This window comes from Lytechinus pictus, chromosome 2 (genome assembly GCF_037042905.1).
Source record: "Lytechinus pictus isolate F3 Inbred chromosome 2, Lp3.0, whole genome shotgun sequence".
Taxonomy (NCBI): domain Eukaryota; kingdom Metazoa; phylum Echinodermata; class Echinoidea; order Temnopleuroida; family Toxopneustidae; genus Lytechinus; species Lytechinus pictus.
Genome location: NC_087246.1, coordinates 32,831,472 through 32,852,499, shown reverse-complemented (window position 1 = coordinate 32,852,499; position 21,028 = coordinate 32,831,472). Strand labels below are relative to the sequence as shown.

At 36.9% G+C, this 21,028-nt stretch overlaps 1 protein-coding gene across 1 annotated transcript in view; it reads right to left on the bottom strand.

Moving 5' to 3' along the window:
- LOC129281293 (uncharacterized) overlaps positions 1-20,720 on the bottom strand; it is a 161,986-nt gene extending 141,266 nt beyond the window's left edge. Inside the window, exons 1-21 of the mRNA XM_064095604.1 lie at positions 20,702-20,720; positions 20,223-20,336; positions 19,465-19,503; positions 18,341-18,457; positions 17,303-17,416; positions 16,207-16,509; positions 15,160-15,483; positions 14,267-14,598; positions 12,971-13,126; positions 11,618-11,756; positions 10,567-10,749; positions 9,867-10,069; positions 9,135-9,312; positions 8,441-8,769; positions 8,028-8,183; positions 6,905-7,046; positions 5,886-6,065; positions 4,844-5,052; positions 4,185-4,362; positions 1,827-2,149; positions 744-899 (exon numbers count right to left, since the gene is read on the bottom strand). Coding sequence (XP_063951674.1) covers positions 744-899; positions 1,827-2,149; positions 4,185-4,362; positions 4,844-5,052; positions 5,886-6,065; positions 6,905-7,046; positions 8,028-8,183; positions 8,441-8,769; positions 9,135-9,312; positions 9,867-10,069; positions 10,567-10,749; positions 11,618-11,756; positions 12,971-13,126; positions 14,267-14,598; positions 15,160-15,483; positions 16,207-16,509; positions 17,303-17,416; positions 18,341-18,457; positions 19,465-19,503; positions 20,223-20,336; positions 20,702-20,720 — 3,894 coding nt within the window. The remainder of the gene's footprint in view (positions 1-743; positions 900-1,826; positions 2,150-4,184; positions 4,363-4,843; positions 5,053-5,885; positions 6,066-6,904; positions 7,047-8,027; positions 8,184-8,440; positions 8,770-9,134; positions 9,313-9,866; positions 10,070-10,566; positions 10,750-11,617; positions 11,757-12,970; positions 13,127-14,266; positions 14,599-15,159; positions 15,484-16,206; positions 16,510-17,302; positions 17,417-18,340; positions 18,458-19,464; positions 19,504-20,222; positions 20,337-20,701) is intronic.
- Positions 20,721-21,028: the final 308 nt, after the last annotated feature.

Genomic DNA, 21,028 nt, shown 5'->3' with positions numbered 1-21,028 from the left:
AGAAAGATCCATCTCACCAACATACATTTACAGTGAATATTATATTATGGAACCTTCTCAAAAAGTACCCTTATGGTAAGAAAGTAGGTATTCTTTATTAGTAAAATCAATTATAATTTTGAACTCTGTTATAAATTTAATAGTACTAGTTTTGGGTGCTGTTCCCTTATACACCATCCATAGAAAATATAAAGTAAGTTTGCAAACACGATGCAAGACACTATCTTTTTATGTAGCACTATGGTTATTTTATCTTTATTTAAGATATTATAACCATAATGGTAACTCCCATAGGAATTCAGCAGAACAGCTTATTGCTGGTAAACGCCAAGCTGGTATATAACCAAAAACCTCGGAAACACTTTACGTCTAGGTTAATAAGTCATAGTGACTGGCGTTATAGACGACAGATATTACTCTCAGGTCTTTTTATCAAAGTGGAGACTATGGCAGAGTGGGGATTCAAACTCACAACCTTGCGATTATGAGTCCAATGCTCTAACCACTGGACCACACAACCCGAAAGTAATAATGCATATTAAGTGCTATAGATAGTAATAATGTATATTAGGTGCTATAGATAGTAATAATGTATATTAAGTGCTATAGATAGTAATAATGTATATTAAGTGCTATGTTAACGTTAAATCTTATCATAATCAACAAAAGATCACTACTACCAATATTCTGCGTCACAATCCTAAGGCTACTTATTAGAGTATATGAATGGAAATACTACTCACCACACTGCCGTCTGGTAACCTGAATTCATTGGTGCTGTCGTCGTCAAAGGTACCACAAAGTCCACATGTAGCATTCCAGTAGTCATATGAAATCTTAATATGGGCAGTGCTTCCACCGTCATATCGCACTTCCAACCCAAAATTAGTCTCAATGATCTGAAAAGAAAAAAAAATCACAGATACAATTTGAATAATTATCAGCATTCATATCCAATTCTATGGGGATTATGAAAACTGTTCACTTTATATTTTCTATAAATTATGACATCTTTATTGCAGTATCAAAGCTGTAAATGTGTTATTTACATGTAGCCACACAGGCTATTTTTTGTTGCAGATTAATATTGTGCTAAATTAAATATTGATAATTTTCAATAGTATCAATATTACAAAAATGCTAAACATGAACACTTAAAGTTTAAACGCAACATAAATGAAGTCACCTTGTAAATCAACTCGTCTTTTTGAGTAATATTTAAATTCATTGTTGTGACATTTTCTTTTTCAAGTTCATTCTCTTACTACTGGTATATAATAATGATAACACATGGATCATATTTATGGATCCTTTGGTGTTTTTTTAACAAAAAGCCATGGTAAATTAGAATGAAACAAATTATTCTGGTTTGATAAACATATTTCAATCAGAAAGTCATGTTGGCAATAGTGTGGTATATCATTACTAAAATAGAGTAAAGAAAATACTCTAGTACAATTGAAAGAGCCAGCTTACCTTTATTTGTTACTATATAGGCATTGGATTGAATTGAATTGAATAGAACTGAATCAAATTGCCAAAGGTGATTCACCCCACCCCCCCCTGTCTATCATGTGAAGAACACAGTGTCTGACACAATCGTGTCTTCCACTCTCCACTCTGAGACATACATATGTCAACGAAGTATCATGCATATTGGGCAAAAAGGGAGGAAGTAGTTCACTAAGAAAGATTTTTCTCTGGTTGAATTCATACATGTCATTTACATTCATTACCAGAGTACATCATTACCAGTGTAAATTAAAATAAAAAAAAGAGTTACTCTCAGTACCATGTACACAGTCAGACGAAGTGCTGTTTCTTACCGAGTAGGCACCTTCAGTACGTATCATGATGCCATTGTTCATCCTAATGGGAGCCATCCTCCTGGCTCCGTTCACCAGGATCTCACGGTTCTGCCTGATTGCAATGCTGGTGCCGTTCACCTCAAGCACAATCTCCCTCAGGTACGACACCGTCTGTGAAGGTTGGATCTTCTTGTTATCCCCCCAGAGGTGGAAGTCGACGAGATCGGTACGATCGGTGCACGGTCTAACCAGGGTGTACTCACAATCTCCCTGGAAGTCGTGCCTACCGTTGTCGAAGGTGCTGTAGTGAGGGTCACCCCAAACGGTGCATTCCCCGGGAGCTGTATTGAAGACAGAGGAATCAGGGTTTCCCAGTGGCCCAAATTTGCAAAGGTGGTTTTGAATCCGATGTTCGAACCATGGTCTATGCAGATTTCTAGCAATGATTATGCTTAATTCAGTGTATATTATATGAGAAATGATGAATGCACGTTTTTATTACAGCGCGATACATTGACGCTCGTTACTCAGGTTACTAAGTTTGCAGCATTAATGAGCTCACTCTTTTGAATTTTTGTTAATTAATTTACATCAACAGAGGGCTCATTAATACAGTAACTTTAGTACCAAGGGACAAGTATCAAGCATCCTGTGTCAAAAGTGTGCATTCGTCAATCTCATGCTTTCTCAATGTATGCAATGAATTAAGCATAATTAAGGATGAAATTGGCATAAACTGAGCTTTGAAGCAACAGATTCTAGACCACCTCAGTGAATTCAGGCCAATATGTTTTACAATGTATTTCTGCTGGTGTCATCTTTTTCTATAAGTCATCAACCATGAGTGAACTCAAGACTTTATAACCAGTTTGAATTGAAAAAAAAAAATATAAATAAACAACAAAAAAACCAATGCAAAAGATTAAGAAATTTGTTTTATCTCCTTATTTTCTCTGGCCCGTATTCTGAAGTCAGGTTTAACTTAGACCATGGTCTAACTCTGTGCTAAAATTATGGGAAGCCAAAAGTGTCAACATTTTTATTAAGTTGTATGTTTCTTATGTTTACTGTGCTCTTTCCTGATTCATCAATGGTGAAGACAATCACCTTTTTATACTTCTTAGACAATTATGAGTGATTTGAGAGCCAAATGAGCTGAAATATGATATTTCTACTGTTAGTGAATTATGCAACAATTAGCTATCCATACTTAACCACAACTTTAAACCTGAGTTTAAGTTAAACCCGACTTCAGAATACGGGCCTCTATATTTCTTTCTAAGGAATACTACTCCTTTCTTTTTATTCAATATTCTGTTCTTGTGCATATTCTGTATTCTATAATGTCATTTGGCATCCTTTGCAGAGTATTGCACAGTTTTCTTTAAATAAGTTTTTGATTAAAGTTTGACTGTGTTTGGAATAGTTTTATGCAAATTAAAGGAACAATAATGTAAAAAGCACTCAGGTTGGGTGCACGTACTTAATAAATTGATAAATTTGGAAGACAGGTATTGTAATCAGAGAGATATAAATCATGATGATATGTTTCTGTTGACCTGTGAAACCTTTCAGCTGAAAATGTATACTTTGTACTACAAATAAAAGTTACATGTGGGCAATTCCATTAACTATGTAATGTCCATCCCAGTGGCATATCAAGGGGGGGGGGGGGGGGCATTTCCAGCCTATGCCCCCCCCCCTTTTTAGAGTACTAGTCAATATATTTTAAAGCAAATCTCTTTTTCGTACACAAATGCACTCCCCCCCCCCTTTGAGAGTCACAGCAAATATTTTTAATTATTATGTTATTCATACACAAGAGGGACTTTTTCTTTTTGCTTGTCAAATTGTACGTGGGAAAATGTGCCCCGCCCCCTTTGAAAAATCCTGGATCTGCCCCTGGTCCATCCAACCCCCTTTCCTATCTGTGGGACCTCCCTGATATAATATGTTTTGTTTGTTCACTTTTTCTTCTGTATTCAATAATATTACAATTAGAATGAATACCTACTTAGATAAATTATTTTTGCACATGAAATCTGAATATGTGAATACATACTGTACATGTATATTCCTTTTGGACTCCAGGCCAGGCAGGTGTTTTATAAAGCTGTTGGTAAGTTACAAGCGACTTCACAAAGAACTGGTGATCCTTTCTTAGGAACTACATCAATACCACTGAAAAAATATGGTGTGTACCATTTACCACAAGAAGGAATTACCAGTCGTGCATAAAGTTGCTCATAACTTACAAACAGCTTTATGATACACTCACCAGGGATTTCCAAAGAGGTGGAGGGATCAGCTCCGAGAGAAGAGAGCAATATACATAAAGGCTAGATTCATAACAATCAAGCAAGCATTTAGACAAACCTCTGATGCATATATCGTCCTCGTTGCGGGTGAACCTGTCAAAGCAGTAGCAATCCCTGACCCCGCCCTTGATGATGCATTCTTCAAACTCTCCGCACTCTATGTCGGAACAGGTCAGGGTGATTCCTGTACAGGTACAACGGCGGTCGCAGGTATCACTGATCCATTCAGAGCGAGACTGGACGGAATGCAATGAGGAATGAAAACATGAAAGATAAGAAGACATTAGAAGGGTGTGATGTATATCATCATGTGGTAGTCCTCAAAAGGACTCTTTTAAAATCTTACGTAATTGGTAGCTATGAGAAGAACTGGTGGATGTCTTGACAAGTTTATGCTCTATTCCTATGGTATAGTTGGAGTAAGGGAGTTTCTTCTTGGTCTTCTTCTGCATAATCTGCCTCCTTACGATTCTTGCAGCTGAATGTGCGTGTGTGCGATGTCCAAGGACTGGTTGGATATTGTGTTTGATTTTACAATTGAACAAGTTTCTTTCGACTCCCCATTAGTCTACTCCTAATAACGCACAAAAACTCATTATCGATTTATAATCAACTTATAATCAATTTCATATTGTATAATCAATTTTATTTATTATTCATTACACTACAAACTACATTACACTTTAAAAAAAATATTCAATATTGTTCACTTTTTACCTCCATGTGGATGTTCTCTCCTCCGTAGAAGAAATCACACCCGCACTCGTTAGGGTCAACACACCGGTCTCCATCCTCCACGAGGCCGTCTGGACAGACGCACCTGTCGTAGGAGGGGCGGGTGCAGGGGCCAGAGGGCTGGAACCCACAGGTCGGTTGACACGCACTCGCTCCGGTCTGGTACACTTTACCTCCAGTGCAGGTTATAGCTAGAAGTAGGTTACAAATTATAATGATAATAATAACACTAATAATAAAAACAATACAAACAATACATTCAAAATCAATAGTGATATCAATAGTGGTTCATGTTCCTATATTGTGTGTATTGCATTGTGCCTAAAAATAAAGTCATAGATCATAGAGTGCAATTTGCAATGAAATATCCTATAATATCACAAACCATAGGTGTGCATAATCTAATTCATGACATGGGGTGACAGAATACAATGACATATTAAAATTTGTAGTGGAAAGTTTGAATCCCTCCAAATTTGCACAGATGAAGAAATTATATTTAATTTCTATTATGACATCACAGGCGTAACTACTACCTGCGTAAATGCATCAAAATCCTTCCCATAACCTTTCCTTAGAAAAACAATGCATTTCAGATGGTGTCTTAATTTTTTACGTAAGGGATACATGATGCACCCATAATACACAGTGCTGCACCCAAAACTGCATGGCTGGAAGATTGCACAGCATTAAGACATAATCACATGACTTGCATGAGCACTCACTACTGGCTACATCCTTGAACCTGTTTTTATATATGGATTGAACTTAATGTGATCTTGTGACATTCAATGAAATTTCACAAATCTCCTGATAGTGTCATGAAACCTTACTTAACACTTCACAAACATAAAAGGCCCATAAAGAACAAAATAGCCCATAAATCTACATTATTTTTTTGCATATTCGGCTTACAAAGGTACCAAAGTATGTGAAATGGACATTGAATGGACTTGATTGTTGATCATTCTTAAAGATGTGGGTAGAAATAGCACAACAACTTCTGAATTCAATCTGAACTTACCACATTCTGGAACCTCTGATCTCCAATCTCCAAGATCAATGCCTTCATCCATACAGATCAAGGCATATTCCTGGATGTAGTCACATATATCAAAGTCAGGACCGAGGGCACACGAGTCATAGACACAGTCCTCATAGATATCACGAGGTGATACATAGTCAAAGCACTCGGACAGAGGACCTGTTGACATACATAGAAATAAATCAAGTCGATGGGTACCTACACTATTTGAGTTATCCAAGAAACCCCAACAATAGATCGTCAAGCAAGTTAGGTCCTTTGTACTTAGCCAAAATGGTCATTTTGGCTTCAAATTCAAAATGAATTTGGCTAACTTTTGTACTTACTAATAATGTACTGTGAAAAATGAAACTCTACAATCAGACCAAAAACAAGATTTTGTTAAAGACAATTTCTTTTTAGACTGATGCAAATCTGAGCAGATATTGCACAGTATGTACAACCAATGCTTGAGTAAACCAAAAAATATAGACTTCATTCTTGAATCTCTTCCTGCAATTCTTCCTGCATCACATCAAGTAGCTATATATGTACAGTATACTGCTGTCCCATGACATAAGAAAGCAACTCTGTGGAATGGGTTTCTTAGTAAATGAGGAAAATGTGTCATTGTTTTATGTGAAAATAAATGTACATGTAGAGGTGCTTCCATTTGAAACATCTACATTTCAGAAATTGGGAGCTGCATGTACATGTATACGAGTCAAATTTCTTTATTCAGAAATATCCCAATTCAAGAAGAAAGTAAATTAAGAAGGAAAAAAAATCAAGTGTTGATCAACTTAGCCAATTCATCATTTCAATAATTCACCTACAAGGGGGGAGTCAGTCTGACCTCCTAATTTCAATAATATTCAAGATTTATATGCAAGCACCCTTACTTATTAACACACTGGAACAAGAAATTTGTATTTCATCGTTTGCCAGCTGTATGAAAATGAATAAAACAATTATAAACATGGTGGCCTAAGTTGATGGCCGAGTTGGTCGAGACTTACTATCAATGTAGCTGAAAATATAACAGAGGTCCAGTGCATCCTCATACGTGTCTCCTTCACACACAGGTGGTTCAGGGGATTCCCCATTGCAGGTTGCGGCGTCAACGACCCAGTCCTGGGTAAAGACCGTCAAGTATGGTGTCTAAATTGAAAGAGAGAAAGAGAGAGTGGTAAGGAGAGAAGGTCACTGATGCAGTTATCTGAACATATCAGAACAATAAGCAACATGTTCAGGAATACCCTAATCTACAAATTCAAGTGTGTAAATTTAGTAATTAAGTTAGCCTTTTCTATACCCAGGCAGCCTCTCCAACTCTCATCCAGGTCTTATTTTCTCTATCGTGTAAATTGTGATTGATCTTCTCTCTGAATTTATTTGTATTCTCTTTGTTTTTGAAATGTAAAATAAAATAATAATAAATAATAAAAATCTTAACCTGCTGACAAACAAATTTCATGATTCTCATAGGCTTCATTTTGAAGCATTTTCCTTTTAAGGTTTGTGTATCAAGAAAATAGATGAGAGATTGATGGAAAATATCTTTAGAAGTTAGAAATTTGTCAATTTGCATGGAAAGCAGTGATTTCTATTTTCACCACATTGCCAATATAAAGGCATTTAGTACCTTTTTCCAAGACACAAATGAAAACTCAACGTACATTCTTCTGCTAGGCATGATTTCTGAGTGTTACATGCAGACTGTGCCGGCTCATGCACCTGCTGTAGGATCTGGGTGTTCGTGCTAGCATGCTAGATGAAGCTTGATTGTTTTGTGCTTTTATAGATGGTCAATGACATTCATTTGGGTCTTTAATTTTTCAGATAGTGTTGATAACACACGAGGAAAGATATAGCATACCTTTCATTCCATCATGATCAAACTTTACTTCTTTTGACGAAGTCAATCCATCCCTTTCAGGATTTAAAGAATTTCTATCTTTCAGAGATTCATTTAGCAATGAATCAAAGAAAATGGGCTCAGAATGTTGAAAATAGCTGCTCTTCCTTTTCATGCACTTTGTATAATTTCTAGGGCTAGTGATACATAGTTAAGCGCTAAATGACAAATCTGGTCACTCTGTTGCAAATGCATCAAACTAAAAAAAAAAATAACCTCCTTACCTGCGACCCATCTTGGCGTCTGTATTCGTTTCCATCATCGCCATCAAAGGTACCGCATAGGCCGCATGTCTTGGTCCAGTAATCATAGCTCAGGTCTATATCTGCAGTGTGCTTGCCGTCATAAACAACTTGCAATCCAAAAGAGGTCACCAAGTACTGTTCAAAATATAAGAAACATGTTTCTATTCAAATAAACCAATATATTCCTGATTATGGTGCAGGCACACAATGCTTGTAATCAAATTTTCCCCCAGTTTAATCATTGTTATCACTATATCACAAATTATAAAGGCTTTAATATCCTGGAAATATGGTCGGTATAGTTTACCATTGGATGACTATGAGCAAGTGTCTTCAATTTGCGAATGTCTTTTATCCTACCTTCTCTAACATCAAACGAAACACACACTTACCAGGTACTCACTATCCCACTGTATCCTGACATCATTGCCATAGCTGAAGAGAGAACCCAAGAGTCTCCTCCCGTTGAAAAACACCTTATTCCCACTCTCCACCCTGTACAACGTCCCATTATACTCCAGAGTAAAGCCTCTCAAGTAGGACACTCTATCAGAGGGACTGTTCTTTCGGTTGTTGCCCCAGAGATGGAAGTCCTCAAGACTGCTGTTGTTGTTGTTGCAAGGTCTGATCAGAGTGTATTCGCAATCGCCTTGGAAGTTGTAGCGGTGACGGTCGAAGGTCCGGTAATGGGGATCCCCGCGAACAACACAACGCCCTGGATCTAAAATGGGGTAAAGATGGTAAAAATGAGAGATATATCTGTGTATGCATGTAAGACCTATAAAAACAGCATAAATTTTGTTTATTCACCACTTACATGTAAGTCTCCAAGAACTGCTAAGGCTTTGATTTGAGATTGTATATGACAAACAGTGTTTTCTTAAAATGTGGTCCAAGAAAGAAGTGCATTCATTTATTTGACTTTCTTTATTTGTTCCTAAGCTGGTTCTTAGACATAGCTACATATACTGACATGTTGAGATCGAACTAGTGGCCGCCGAACTCTATCTGACAACTGTTAGATGGAGGAAGGTGGCATATTTAGAAACGACCTATAAGAAGGAGAAGAGGAATCGTTCTGTTTACCTCTCACGCATTCTTGATTATCATCTCTAGAGTATTCGTCCACACAGTAACAGTCTCTGACCCCTCTCTTAATGGTGCACTCCTCGTTATTTCCGCAAGGTCCACTGGAACAAAGTACGCTCCCTCCGGAACAGGTACATTTCAAACTGCAGTCATTAGAAGTCCACGTTTCACCAGGCTAAGCACAGACAAAAAATATTTAGAATTATTTTTCTATATTTGTTGTCAAAGTAGATTTTGCAGAGTTTGTGCACCATATCTTTGAGTGAACTTCAAACTTTGAACCGTTTTATCTTTAGGCAACTTATCAGACGTCTGTGCCATGTCTTTCAGTGGAAAATCCTGCTTTAAGACACAAACCTTTCACAACAGGTATCCCCAAACTCTGCATTGTCTTTTATAAGTTGAAATGTGAGCATTAGCAATGAAAATACACTTGCAAGATTCCTGATTAGAAGACAAGCCGTTGCCTTTTGGTAAGGTGCTCTGTAGGAAAAACCCTGTCTTGAGTTATTGATTTTACACTAAATCAAATAGTATAAATGGGCTGCAGTTAAACAATAGTGAAAAATTGTAGATTCAATTGTTATTTTCATTTTTAAGTTTCATAGAAAACTAAATATTGAAATTTGCAGGCTTCTCTTTTTTAACCATTGAGGGTGCATATATCATTTTTTTCACGAGACGGCCTACATTTATTAACCCAAGATGATTATCTACTTGTCTACTTACAGAGCGGTATTCACCAAGTGGCCCCAAACAACCGCAGTTTTGAGGGTCAACACACTTATCACCATCCAAGACCAGACCCTCGTCACAAACACATGCCTCGACACAGGACACCGGGCAGTTAGCCTGAAGGTTCATGTCATAACAGGCAGGTTGACAGCCACTGGCACAAGTCTGGAAAGTTGAGTTGACAGGACAAGTCACCTCTGTAAAAAAAAAAGGAGGGGGAAAAAGAAATGGGAGAATGTGGATATCTTTATCTTTTGTTTGAGTCCCATCCGGCGCAAGCGTCCCTTGGCATGAGGTTGATCTGCATTTGCCACTCTCCACCCAGGTGTTAATTGGGTATTTGGTAGGATGTGAAAGTTATTGTATGTTTGAATTTGCCAGCGCCATTATGAGGCTGCAACGAATGCAAGAAATGCTCCCAAGGGAGAGGAAATTGTGCACTTTCGTGCGCGATTGAATGAATCCAATAAATGGGGTAATAATATGCTGGAAAGCACTTTGAGCTGTATATGGGAAAAGTGCTATATAAAAACTAAATATTATTACTATTATCTAATTAGAACATGATTGTTGACCTCAGCATACAAACCTACAAGGAGTGTACAAGCCTCAAGTGACCCACTTTGTCTCAGAGTAGAACATTTCTAAATAGACAGCATTGTGTAAACCTGTATCATTCCTATCATCAACATACCACACTGAGTAAGCTCTGCTCTCCAGTTTCCGGGAACTCCTCCAGCCTCCCTACAGGCCGATGCATAGGAATCGACGTCAGCACAGAGCAGATCATCCTCCGGGAGAGTAAAACACAGATCGTACACGCAGGCATCGTAGTACATCGCTGGATCAACGACACCGAAGCAATCACCAAGTACACCTTTAAGGGCAGAATAAAAGGCAAATCAATGCGATCAATTAATCTTCAAATAATCTAGGTGGTATGTCAGATCCTGGAAATATCTTTGCTCTTTGATCACTTTCTTTGACTAGAGACTGCCACCTTCCACTGATGTATCATTTCATTACAATACAAACGGAGTGCATTAAGTCTATTGTAAGTAAAGTACACACATACACAATAGTGATGTGTGCATTACATTGTACAGTGTACACATCAAGCTTTAATTTACAATGAACCAATTAAAAGTTATTGTGAGTTGCAAACCAGCCCCCCTCACATATAATAAGGTTGCACCCTAAAATTAATCTGGGACAGGAGGAAAGATTATGTCAGTGCATGTTGAGCATGGAGTTAATCCCTACTATCAATACAAAGATGAACTCAAGATGATGATATGGGCCAGTACTTCTCTTCAGTCATCCTTCTGTTGGTACATATAGTTATACAATGTAGTAAATTTCCTTTTTTTTTTGTTTTGTAAAGTCAATTCATCCCTTTAAAGTCTGGGCCCTGTCTTACAAAGAGTTACGATTGATCCAATCAACCACAATTATATATGGACCGCCAGCATCTAACCGACATGTATGTTTGTTCAAATTACTTTCTTGATATGATGCATATCCATACATTCATCATTATCTAGAAAATTCAGTGTCGGTGTTTACTAAGGAGATTGTGCAAATTTCCTGTAGAAAAAAATATTATGGTATGGATGGATATCCATACAGTTGAGAATGATTTGATCAATTGTAACTCTTTGTGAGATGGGGCCCTGGACTTACAATTATGAGTTTAATCAATTCAATAAAGGATGAAAATCTTGCTGTTTTTATTTACAACTCACCACTTTCATCAATAAGAATGTCACAGAGTTCCTGTGCCTGAGTCCTTGTTCCATCATCCAAGCACGGAGTATCATCTTGTAATGGAATATCACAATCAGATCGAGTCCAACTATTGGCAAACTCACGGGCAGATGTCACCTACAGAAAGTGATATACAGTATGCATTCCTTTGAAAAGTAATTCAAACTCGTGATGATCCTCCCCTTATACATATAACAGAAACTGAAAACACCTATTAAGTTGAATATAATTTTGTTAGTCTCGAAATAAATAATTTTCAGAGTATTGAAAAACTATCATAAAACACATGTTGTGAAAAGATCTCAAATCTGATATTTTAGTTTAGTTTTTTTTTTTTTTTTCGAAATGTGAAAAGTACAGCAATGTAGGCTCTGGCTTGGGGCCGAACCATTTCATAAAACTGCAAGTTGTGAATGACTTAACGCACAACTTGTAACCCTTTTTTGTGCTAAATGATATATCCGCATGTAGCTGACTTTGCGCCTAAGCCTTCCTGCTGTGCATAGAGCCATGTGTAACATTATGAACAGCTTTATGAAAAACATCTGGGATGAGTAATTTTCTCAAGCACAGAATTGGATAGTGCAATATCTACATATGACTTTTTATGATTAAATCTTTAAGAAAAGTTTTCAAAAAGACTTTATGAAGACAAATGATGGCAATCATTGAGAGGTCATTGAGAAGGAGTGTGAAATCTTAATAGATTTGTATTTGTATTTATTTATTCTCCGAAATAAAAACTTACATATGAACAAATAAATGCAAGATACAAAATAAAAAGTAAGAAACAAACATATACATAGAAACAACAATATATATATACCAAAGAAACATGAGGATTGTGAAATTGGTTCAATTCAGTGATTTATAAAATAATGCTCCATGCATTTTCAGAACAAGAGTCAAATACAAATCAGCCTATTTAATCTTTATCGACACTATAGGCAGGCCTCAAACAGATAAAAGTATTCTCTTTAGCGGGTTTGAATTCAATTCAATTCAAATGTTTTATTTTCCACTTTCAATTTCAATTTCATATTTACAATTATGATACAATTGACATAGTATCATATAATCACATTTGAAGTATATACAAAAATTGATAACATTATAACATTACAATAGACAATTATCAAATTAAAATATAAATAATTGAAAGGGAGGGAGGACCAACTGAAAAGCAGAGCTTGTATAATGTAGGCCCCCCTGATATTGTAATTAAATGGTTGGAGCAACTGAATATAGCAACTTAATTCATCAGGAACATCAACTAACAAAATCAATTTAGCTTACTGAAGGTAAAGAAGTTATATTCGTAAAGTACTTACCACTAGACCATTTTCCTTAGTATACTCATTATCCTGAAGGCCATCATATGTACCACACAGACCGCAAGTGATGTTCTTGTATGTATCTGGAAGTGTGATTTCAGCTCTAAACTCTCCATCGTATTTTACGCGTAGGCCAAAGTCAGTTGCAATGATCTTTCAAAGAAAAAAAATGTCAAACTTATTTTTCATTGAATAAGATGCAATGAAGCACAGGACGCCGCCTTAAGAAGGGTTACAATAGATTCAAAGTGCAACTCTGATCTGAAATTTATATCATTTAAAGGTCAAGTCCACCCCAGGACAATGCTGACTTGAATAAATAGAGAAAAATCAAATGAGCATAGTGCTGAAAATTTCATCAAAATCGTATGTAAAATAAGAAAGTTATGACATTTTAAAGTTTCGCTTATTTTTCACAAAAAAGTGATAAGCACAACCAGGTGAGTCAGTCGATGATGTCCATCACTCACTATTTCTTTTGTTTTGTATTGTTTGAATTATACAATATTTCATTTTTTATAGATTTGACAAAAACAACCAACTTGACTGAACCGTATAGTATTAAACAATGCTAATTCCACATGTTCAGGGAGGAATTAATCGTTGTATCACTTGACAATGAGGAGAAAATTAGAAAATTTCATATTTCATATAATGAAATACACAATTATACACAATCTACACAATTATAGATCGATGTTGGTTTGAGTTTGATTTGAATCTATTGCAAGTAAGACAGACCACAGGTCAGTGAAATAAGTGTAAAATGATGAAGATTAAAACATGCATGCCCTTATAAAGTATGATTGATATAGCTCACACTGTTGTTTTTTATTGAAATATACAGAGATATTGGCAGTGCATTATAGGTTTACCTTATATAAAGGAAGCCTCGTGACATAGCTTCTTTTTATAGATCTTAGCCCAAATACCATAATAGAGATGTTTAAAACCCTATACATGAAGATGTAAACAGGACGGCTAGAGTTATGACATTAGTTGCATTGTTCTTTGGCTTATAAAGAATTATCTACAGGTATTAGGTAATTGATGTTGCTACTATATCCATATTTATATAATACAGCTGCCCTCAACATTCTTAATATTTGAGATACAAGGTTGGTAACAGCTCAGCAACAATATATACTAGCTCAGTCTCTAATGGGTTAAAGCTTGTAACATTTTTATACATCATCAATATTCACTCCAACATATTGAAATCCCATTTTAATGAGAAACGTAGATATGATAACATGGGACTAAAGTAAACAAAGGTCTTCAAAAGAAACTTACTGTATGTGATCCAGTGTAGAAAATAAACACCTGTCCAGACCTCAGAGGGGGCGTCACGTTGATTCCATCAATCCTGAGGACATGGTCTCTCTCGACAGTAAACAACGTCCCATCCAGCTCCAACCCGATCTCTCGTAGGAAAGCCACCCTGTCCGAGGGCAAACGCTTCACATTGTCACTCCACAGATGGAAGCTCGGCAAGGTGGCAGGGTTCTCTGAGGCCATGCAGTCATCGGTTACCAGGGTGTATTCGCAGTCTCCCTGGTAGTTGTACGAGACTTGATCAAAGGTGATGTAATGGGGATCTCCCCAAATAGTACATATCCTGTATTCTGTAGAAGATAATGAAACATCACTTGACTAAAATTGTACGGGATTTTTTTCTAAGTGATGAATCTGCATGATTCTATCCTTGGAAAAAACCTACATTTATAGGTAATGGACAGAAGGTGATTGGAAAGAGAAAATTTATCACCAAGAGGAAGGGGTGACAATTAACAAAAAATTATGAAATTAGTCGGATATAGGGTTGGAGTTTATTATAAAAATCCAATAGATTTGAGTCATTATTTTGTTTGTATGTAGTTGGGTTGTTCCTCTTACTTCACCAACTTGAGATTTCGCATAGGTTTTCTGTACCCCCCTACGGTTCATCTATAATTGTGCAAAGGAGTCTAATTGGAGGATGTAATTTTGGTAAAATAGATCAACAAAATGGATGATTTCAAGTTTGGTTATGACATTGTGGTGCTGGTGTTTAGTCAATTTTATCTTTTTCACAGCATTACTCTAAAATAAACTGATTTTGGAATGAATCTCACAAAGTATGGCTTTATCAAATCAAAACCAACACCGAACTTGAAAACACCTAATGAGAAAACACAGTTACCCACCGTTTTCACAGTTTGGTCCAACCCGGTTGGGCTCACACGTATAGAACCTGTTAACCAAGGTGTAATTAAAAAGCTGAATGTCCAGATCTCCAACATAGATCCTGACCTCGTAGTACTCGTTTCCTCTCAGGGAAGGAATATCGGCTATCCCCTGGGAGACATCGACAACCCTTGGTCCGGGTATCCAGGTGGTGGTTCCATAGCGTCGATACTGGAGCTGGATGCGGTTGTTGGTGGGAGGGGTGAAGTCTGCATCCCAAGTCACCGTGAGAGAGTTGGTCCGAGCTGTCTGGATTTGTATGTTGAATGGCAGGCCTGTTGCATCTGGATTTTCAAGCATTGTTACAAATATATACAAACATTATATGCACATATACATATAGTGTAAGTTTAACCAATTAGGAGCATAATACATAAACAATTACAATACCCTTCACAATTTTTCACTTTTTTATCTTATTTTCCCCAAACCGACATGTTCATACTTCACATGTATCCTATAAACTTTATTATAGGAAAACCAATGGAAGCTGGAATCAAGAGAGATATATTTATTTCTAATAACAGGGCTCACATCTACTGTTATTAGTATTGAATATATATAATCCAACACTGTATATCACCAGTATCAATTAAAAAAAATATATATACTGGCAGTGGCTATATCCTTCTAGGGTGGTGTTTCACAGATGATTGTAAGTAATTTGAAATCTGATCTGCATAGATCAAAATTCTTAATGTTAACAACCATCTGAATGCAAGTTTGATATTTGTGAAGATTTGATGAGGGTTTATCTATATTAGCACAAGAAAGGATCATCAGTCAAGTGTAAATTTGTTATGAACTGCACTATGAAATAGCCCCCTGTTTCTGGGCATTTTGGAAAGAGCATTTCGTATTGAACCCAATATCTAATTTGGCTCTCTCTCTAAACTTTTGAGATCTTGTTTTGATAGGTAAGTGGCCACTCACCCTGAGTCTCATGAATCATTTCCCCATTTCAAACTTGCACTTTTCAAGCAAAAATAAGAATTTTTCATAGTTACCTTGGGAACAGTTTTCTCCACTGAAACCTCTTTGACAAGTCACAACTGTGATCGGTACAGTGGTAGCGACGCTCCCCCCTACAGCCCTCCTCATCACAAGCTGCAGTTCATAGATGGTCTCACTCTCAAGATCAATAAGACTGTACAGACGTCTTTCTCCGCTCATAAGGTCACTCGTGATCCACTCTGAACCGTTAGCCTTCCGATACTCAAACCTGAACCACTCGACCTCGATGAGCACAGTCCAGTAGACGGTGATAGCATCGCTCCAGATTCGGACGATCTCAAGTTGGGGACGATCATCTGAAAGTAGTTGATATACGTTTTGATTCACTCAGTAATGTACATGGAGTGAATTTGAATGTAGCTTCATTCATTATGGTGGCAATGTATATTCTTCTGCATAAAACTCTTCTGCTTTGACTATTCTGAAGACATACGATAATTGTTTAATCCAAATTGATTATAATCTGTTTTTTATTTCAAATTTCTGTGCTCTTCCCAATACTGTGAATTTTTTTCTTCTGATTTCTGCATTGTGGAAAACTCTGGACTTTATCCTATATAACCCTTTCAAAATTCGTTTGGCACGGGTATTACAATTAAAAGCAATGATACAAAATCAGAGTTTAATAGAATATACGACATATTGGAACAGAGGGTCACTCTAAAAAAAGTCATGATCTCAATCATCTTGTGGCCAGTGGCCTTGTGATCTTTACAAGGTTTCTGTGATACAATGTCAGGACAATACAATCAATGGATCACCATTACACTGCATCCATGAATGGTGGACAGTGATGCTTTTGCCTGAATAGAAAAAAAAATGAGTTTAACATCTATAACATTAACATCCATAACACGATCGTGTGTAATCTGCTTTTACATTTGGTTCGGGAGTTGCTTGGCACCTAGCATGGATCATCAGCGGGCAGCTTGCCTAATATTATTGTGTTTGTCTTGTAGAGATGTGGGGCTGTAGACCAAAAGATGGCCAAGGAACAATTTTCATGCACTGTGACATTCTTTCCAAGAGATTTGTAAATCAAAAGTGAATGAAAATGAAAGTAAGAGCTCGATAGGGTATATTACAGACCTTCTTCACAGTTGACGCCAGCGAATCCGATGACACACTCACACTGATACATGTCAACCAGATCATTGCAAGTACCCCCATTTAGGCAAGGGTCACTGAAACATTCATTCACATCTGAAAATAAAAAGAAAATAAATATATCAGCAATTATCATGCCTCAAGAGGAGTTTTAATATCTACCAAACAATATCAATTTAATCGCTAGAGGGTATTCATTTGTCTCGCAATCTACTATGGTCAACAAGGAAATTCGTGATCACTCTCGCAAAAAAGTGTTCACTAGCTTTCTAGGAAATTCGTGATCACTCTCGCAAAAAGTGTTCACTAGTTTACAAGTTCACAAGCTTTCTAGTGCCGCTGCAACTCTTTATCAAGTGACAAAAATTATCTGATACGGTAGTTAATTTATACCAATCCCCAGGACCGTATGCACGAACGCGGGAACAATAGGTGGGCACTGATCCGTTATGTCAATTTAGATTACGGTAGTTAATTGAAAATACTTTCATCAGGAAAAATGATTACTAAAAAAAAACAGAGTGAACCACAGAGACGTCTCAGTCGAATGCCCACAGGGAAGGGAAGGTGAAGTAGGCATCGTTTGTCATAGTAATTTACACATGATATAATCATGTCAGGGGTCACGGTTGGCTGCGCATGACCTAAAGAAATCTAACAGGAGATGGACAGTTCTGGCCTCTATTGTGTTGGGGCAATAGGTGTTAATTACCCTACACAATGAAGAGCTTTCTAACTGTAAACAGCTAATTATAGCCAAAATTTTGTGACAATAAAAAGGTGTTAATAAGCTTCTTTGTGACAAAGGTATAGTGGATGTAGGAGTGGGAGTAGTAGTAGTAGCAGTATAATAGTAGCAGTAGTAGAAGTAGAATGAGTAACAGTAGTAGCAGTTTTGTTTGTTGCAGTGGCAGTATTTATTGTACGAAAAGTACTATTTGGTGTAGTAGTTGTATTGTTGTGTCATTGTAATCATAATTTACACTATATGATAAAAGCGCCAATGCATATTTCACTTACCCACTTCACAGTTTTCTCCTACATAACCAGCAATGCAGTTGCACTTGTAGACTGCCGTACTCAACCCAACACACGTTCCACCATTCATGCAAGGGTCTTCTGCACAGGGCGATGTATCTGCAGACAGGAGTCAGTTTAAAACAAAGAATGCAAAATATCAAGACAGGAATCGTTTCCACCCATATTGGTAATTTCTCTTATTCCCATTATATAGTACAGTACTCAACACCCTGAGAGTTCTACTGATTAACCCTTACATGTATTCTTTCCTTAATTCATCATTCCATGAAATATTTCTTTAATTTTTCCATTCTCACTTGCAGAGCATGCTATCTAGGTCACTCATGATAACGACCAATGGGGGTGCATTTACCGTGAACTGTCCAAATGGAGTATAATTATGATTATATCCTACATAGAGTAAATCCTGTATAGTGATTGGTTCAAGTAGCATCATGTGACCGAATATATTTCAACTATGATGTTGCGTGACGTCAGACCTCGATATATTTTTGGATATACCAATATTCTGACGTCATTATTTCACAAAACTGGATATCTCGGCGCGCCGGCTAGCGCGCTCTCTCTCCGGGGCAAGTCCAGCGCGATGCGTCGGCGCAGCTAGGCACTAATCTGCGTTCCGCTGAGCGCGGTGGCTCGGAGAAAAGTAGGTAATTCAACGCAAGAAACATCAGGACTTTGCATGCTCAACGCATAGATTTTAGTTATAAATTATTAAAAGTAGGATATAAAACAAATATATCAGGCGTTTCATTCGAAGTGAATTCTATGAGTTATTGAATTGAAATTGTATGCGTATCTAGTAGACTCAGTGGTTTGTTTACAGGGTCTAGAATGGGGTGATGGTAAATGTTGGGGGAAAAAAAGCTGATTCGCAGTTCTGAATCACGAGCCGATGCAGCATGTAAACACTGTAATGGTAAATTTTGGAACTAGAAAGTATATTTACTTGTAATCTTTATGAAAATAAAATGTTTTTAAATTAAGAGATAACATCAATGGGCAGCAAAAAAGAGTAAGGTACTTGCCTATTTCACATCTATCTCCGGAGTAAATAGATGGGCATGAACACCGATAGAATCCAATAAATTCAAAGCAAGTACCTCCATTCAAGCATGGAATGCTGGCACACTCGTTAATATCTGTCAATAATGAAAGAATGAATCAATCAATTTAAGAATGAATCAATGTATGAAAAAGTGAATGAATGAATGAATGAATGCATGAATGAATAAATGAATGAATGAATGAAAGAAAGAATGATTACAGAAGTGATGAAGGAATGAATTACAGAATGGATGAAGGAATGAAATATTGAATTAATCAACAATAAATAAGTACATCTATTTCAACAAATCATTGCTGTAAAAGAAATGTCATATTGCATTATCGTTGCAACAATGTATCGTAAGAAAATTACAAATTTATAAAAAGTTTTTATATATTTAGGAAAACAGTAAGTGAAATGGAACTGAATGATTACATGATTGATATCTTTTCAGGAAACTAGATGAACTGTTAAGAACAGAGCTTAAAAAACATCAATATATAATCAATAACATACTTAAATTTTCATTGATGATATAAAGAAAAGGAAATCAATGTCCTCATGAAATACAGTCAATAAAATGGAGCTGTTCACAACCAATAGTTCATCAGCCAGTTTCCTCATGTCCAAGTAGCACTTCAACCGATTATAAAATAATTCAGATGCCTTACAAACAAGACATAAATGATATCAAAACAAGAGGCTACTAAAAATTTCCATGAATGGCCCCTACGAGCGGGAAAAGAACCTTGTGCATGGATATTAAGGTCAACATTTAGCATGAACAGAAGTAAAGTTTTGGTTGTGACTTACCTATTTCACAGTTTTCGCCTTCCCATCCTACAGTACAATTACATTCATAGGCAGCGAGTTTATCAATACAGATTCCACCATTGGCACATGGGTCACCTGCACATTCATTAATGTCTAGAAAAAGAAAAAAAAAAGAAAAGTTGTTAACAAATAATGTGCAAAGATACACGACAGTATCATGACTAACATCCCACTGACATTTTATTTTGTAATTTACACATCACAGAAAAGGGTATGTTTGAATGCAACTTAAAGAAATAAAACGCAAGTCCTGATTTCATACAAAGTGAACATCACGACCGGCTGTGCACCGCTATACACATAAACCTCATCGGAATTGTGAACTTTTTGCACATTATTTTCAAAATCATCGTGAATATGTGAACAGTTTCGGATTAGCTGTGTAATGTGGACCCCCAGGAGTGAAATGTAAGTTTCTCGTATATAAGTTTGCTGACTTTACTTATTGAAAAGCTGACCCAATTTGGCACCAGCCATCTGGAAACCACTACACGGTGATGCCCTTCACTCAAACCGGGCAATAACGGGCTGAATATTGCTCTCAAACCGTTCATCGAAATCTTTAACCACTGTGCCTCTCAGCCCATGACGGATTAATCGATTGGTCAACTCTTCGTGTACTGGAACAAAAGCCCGTACCTGTCTATTGTTTGCTGCACCCCTCTGCCAAACTTTCTGAATGGAAGGGCAAGATCGTGGCACCTCTGAAAAGAAAGTGACGAGAAATGCTGGCTCAAGACAAACGCGGCAATCACAACCGGCAAGTGAAACATCTTGTCCATGTT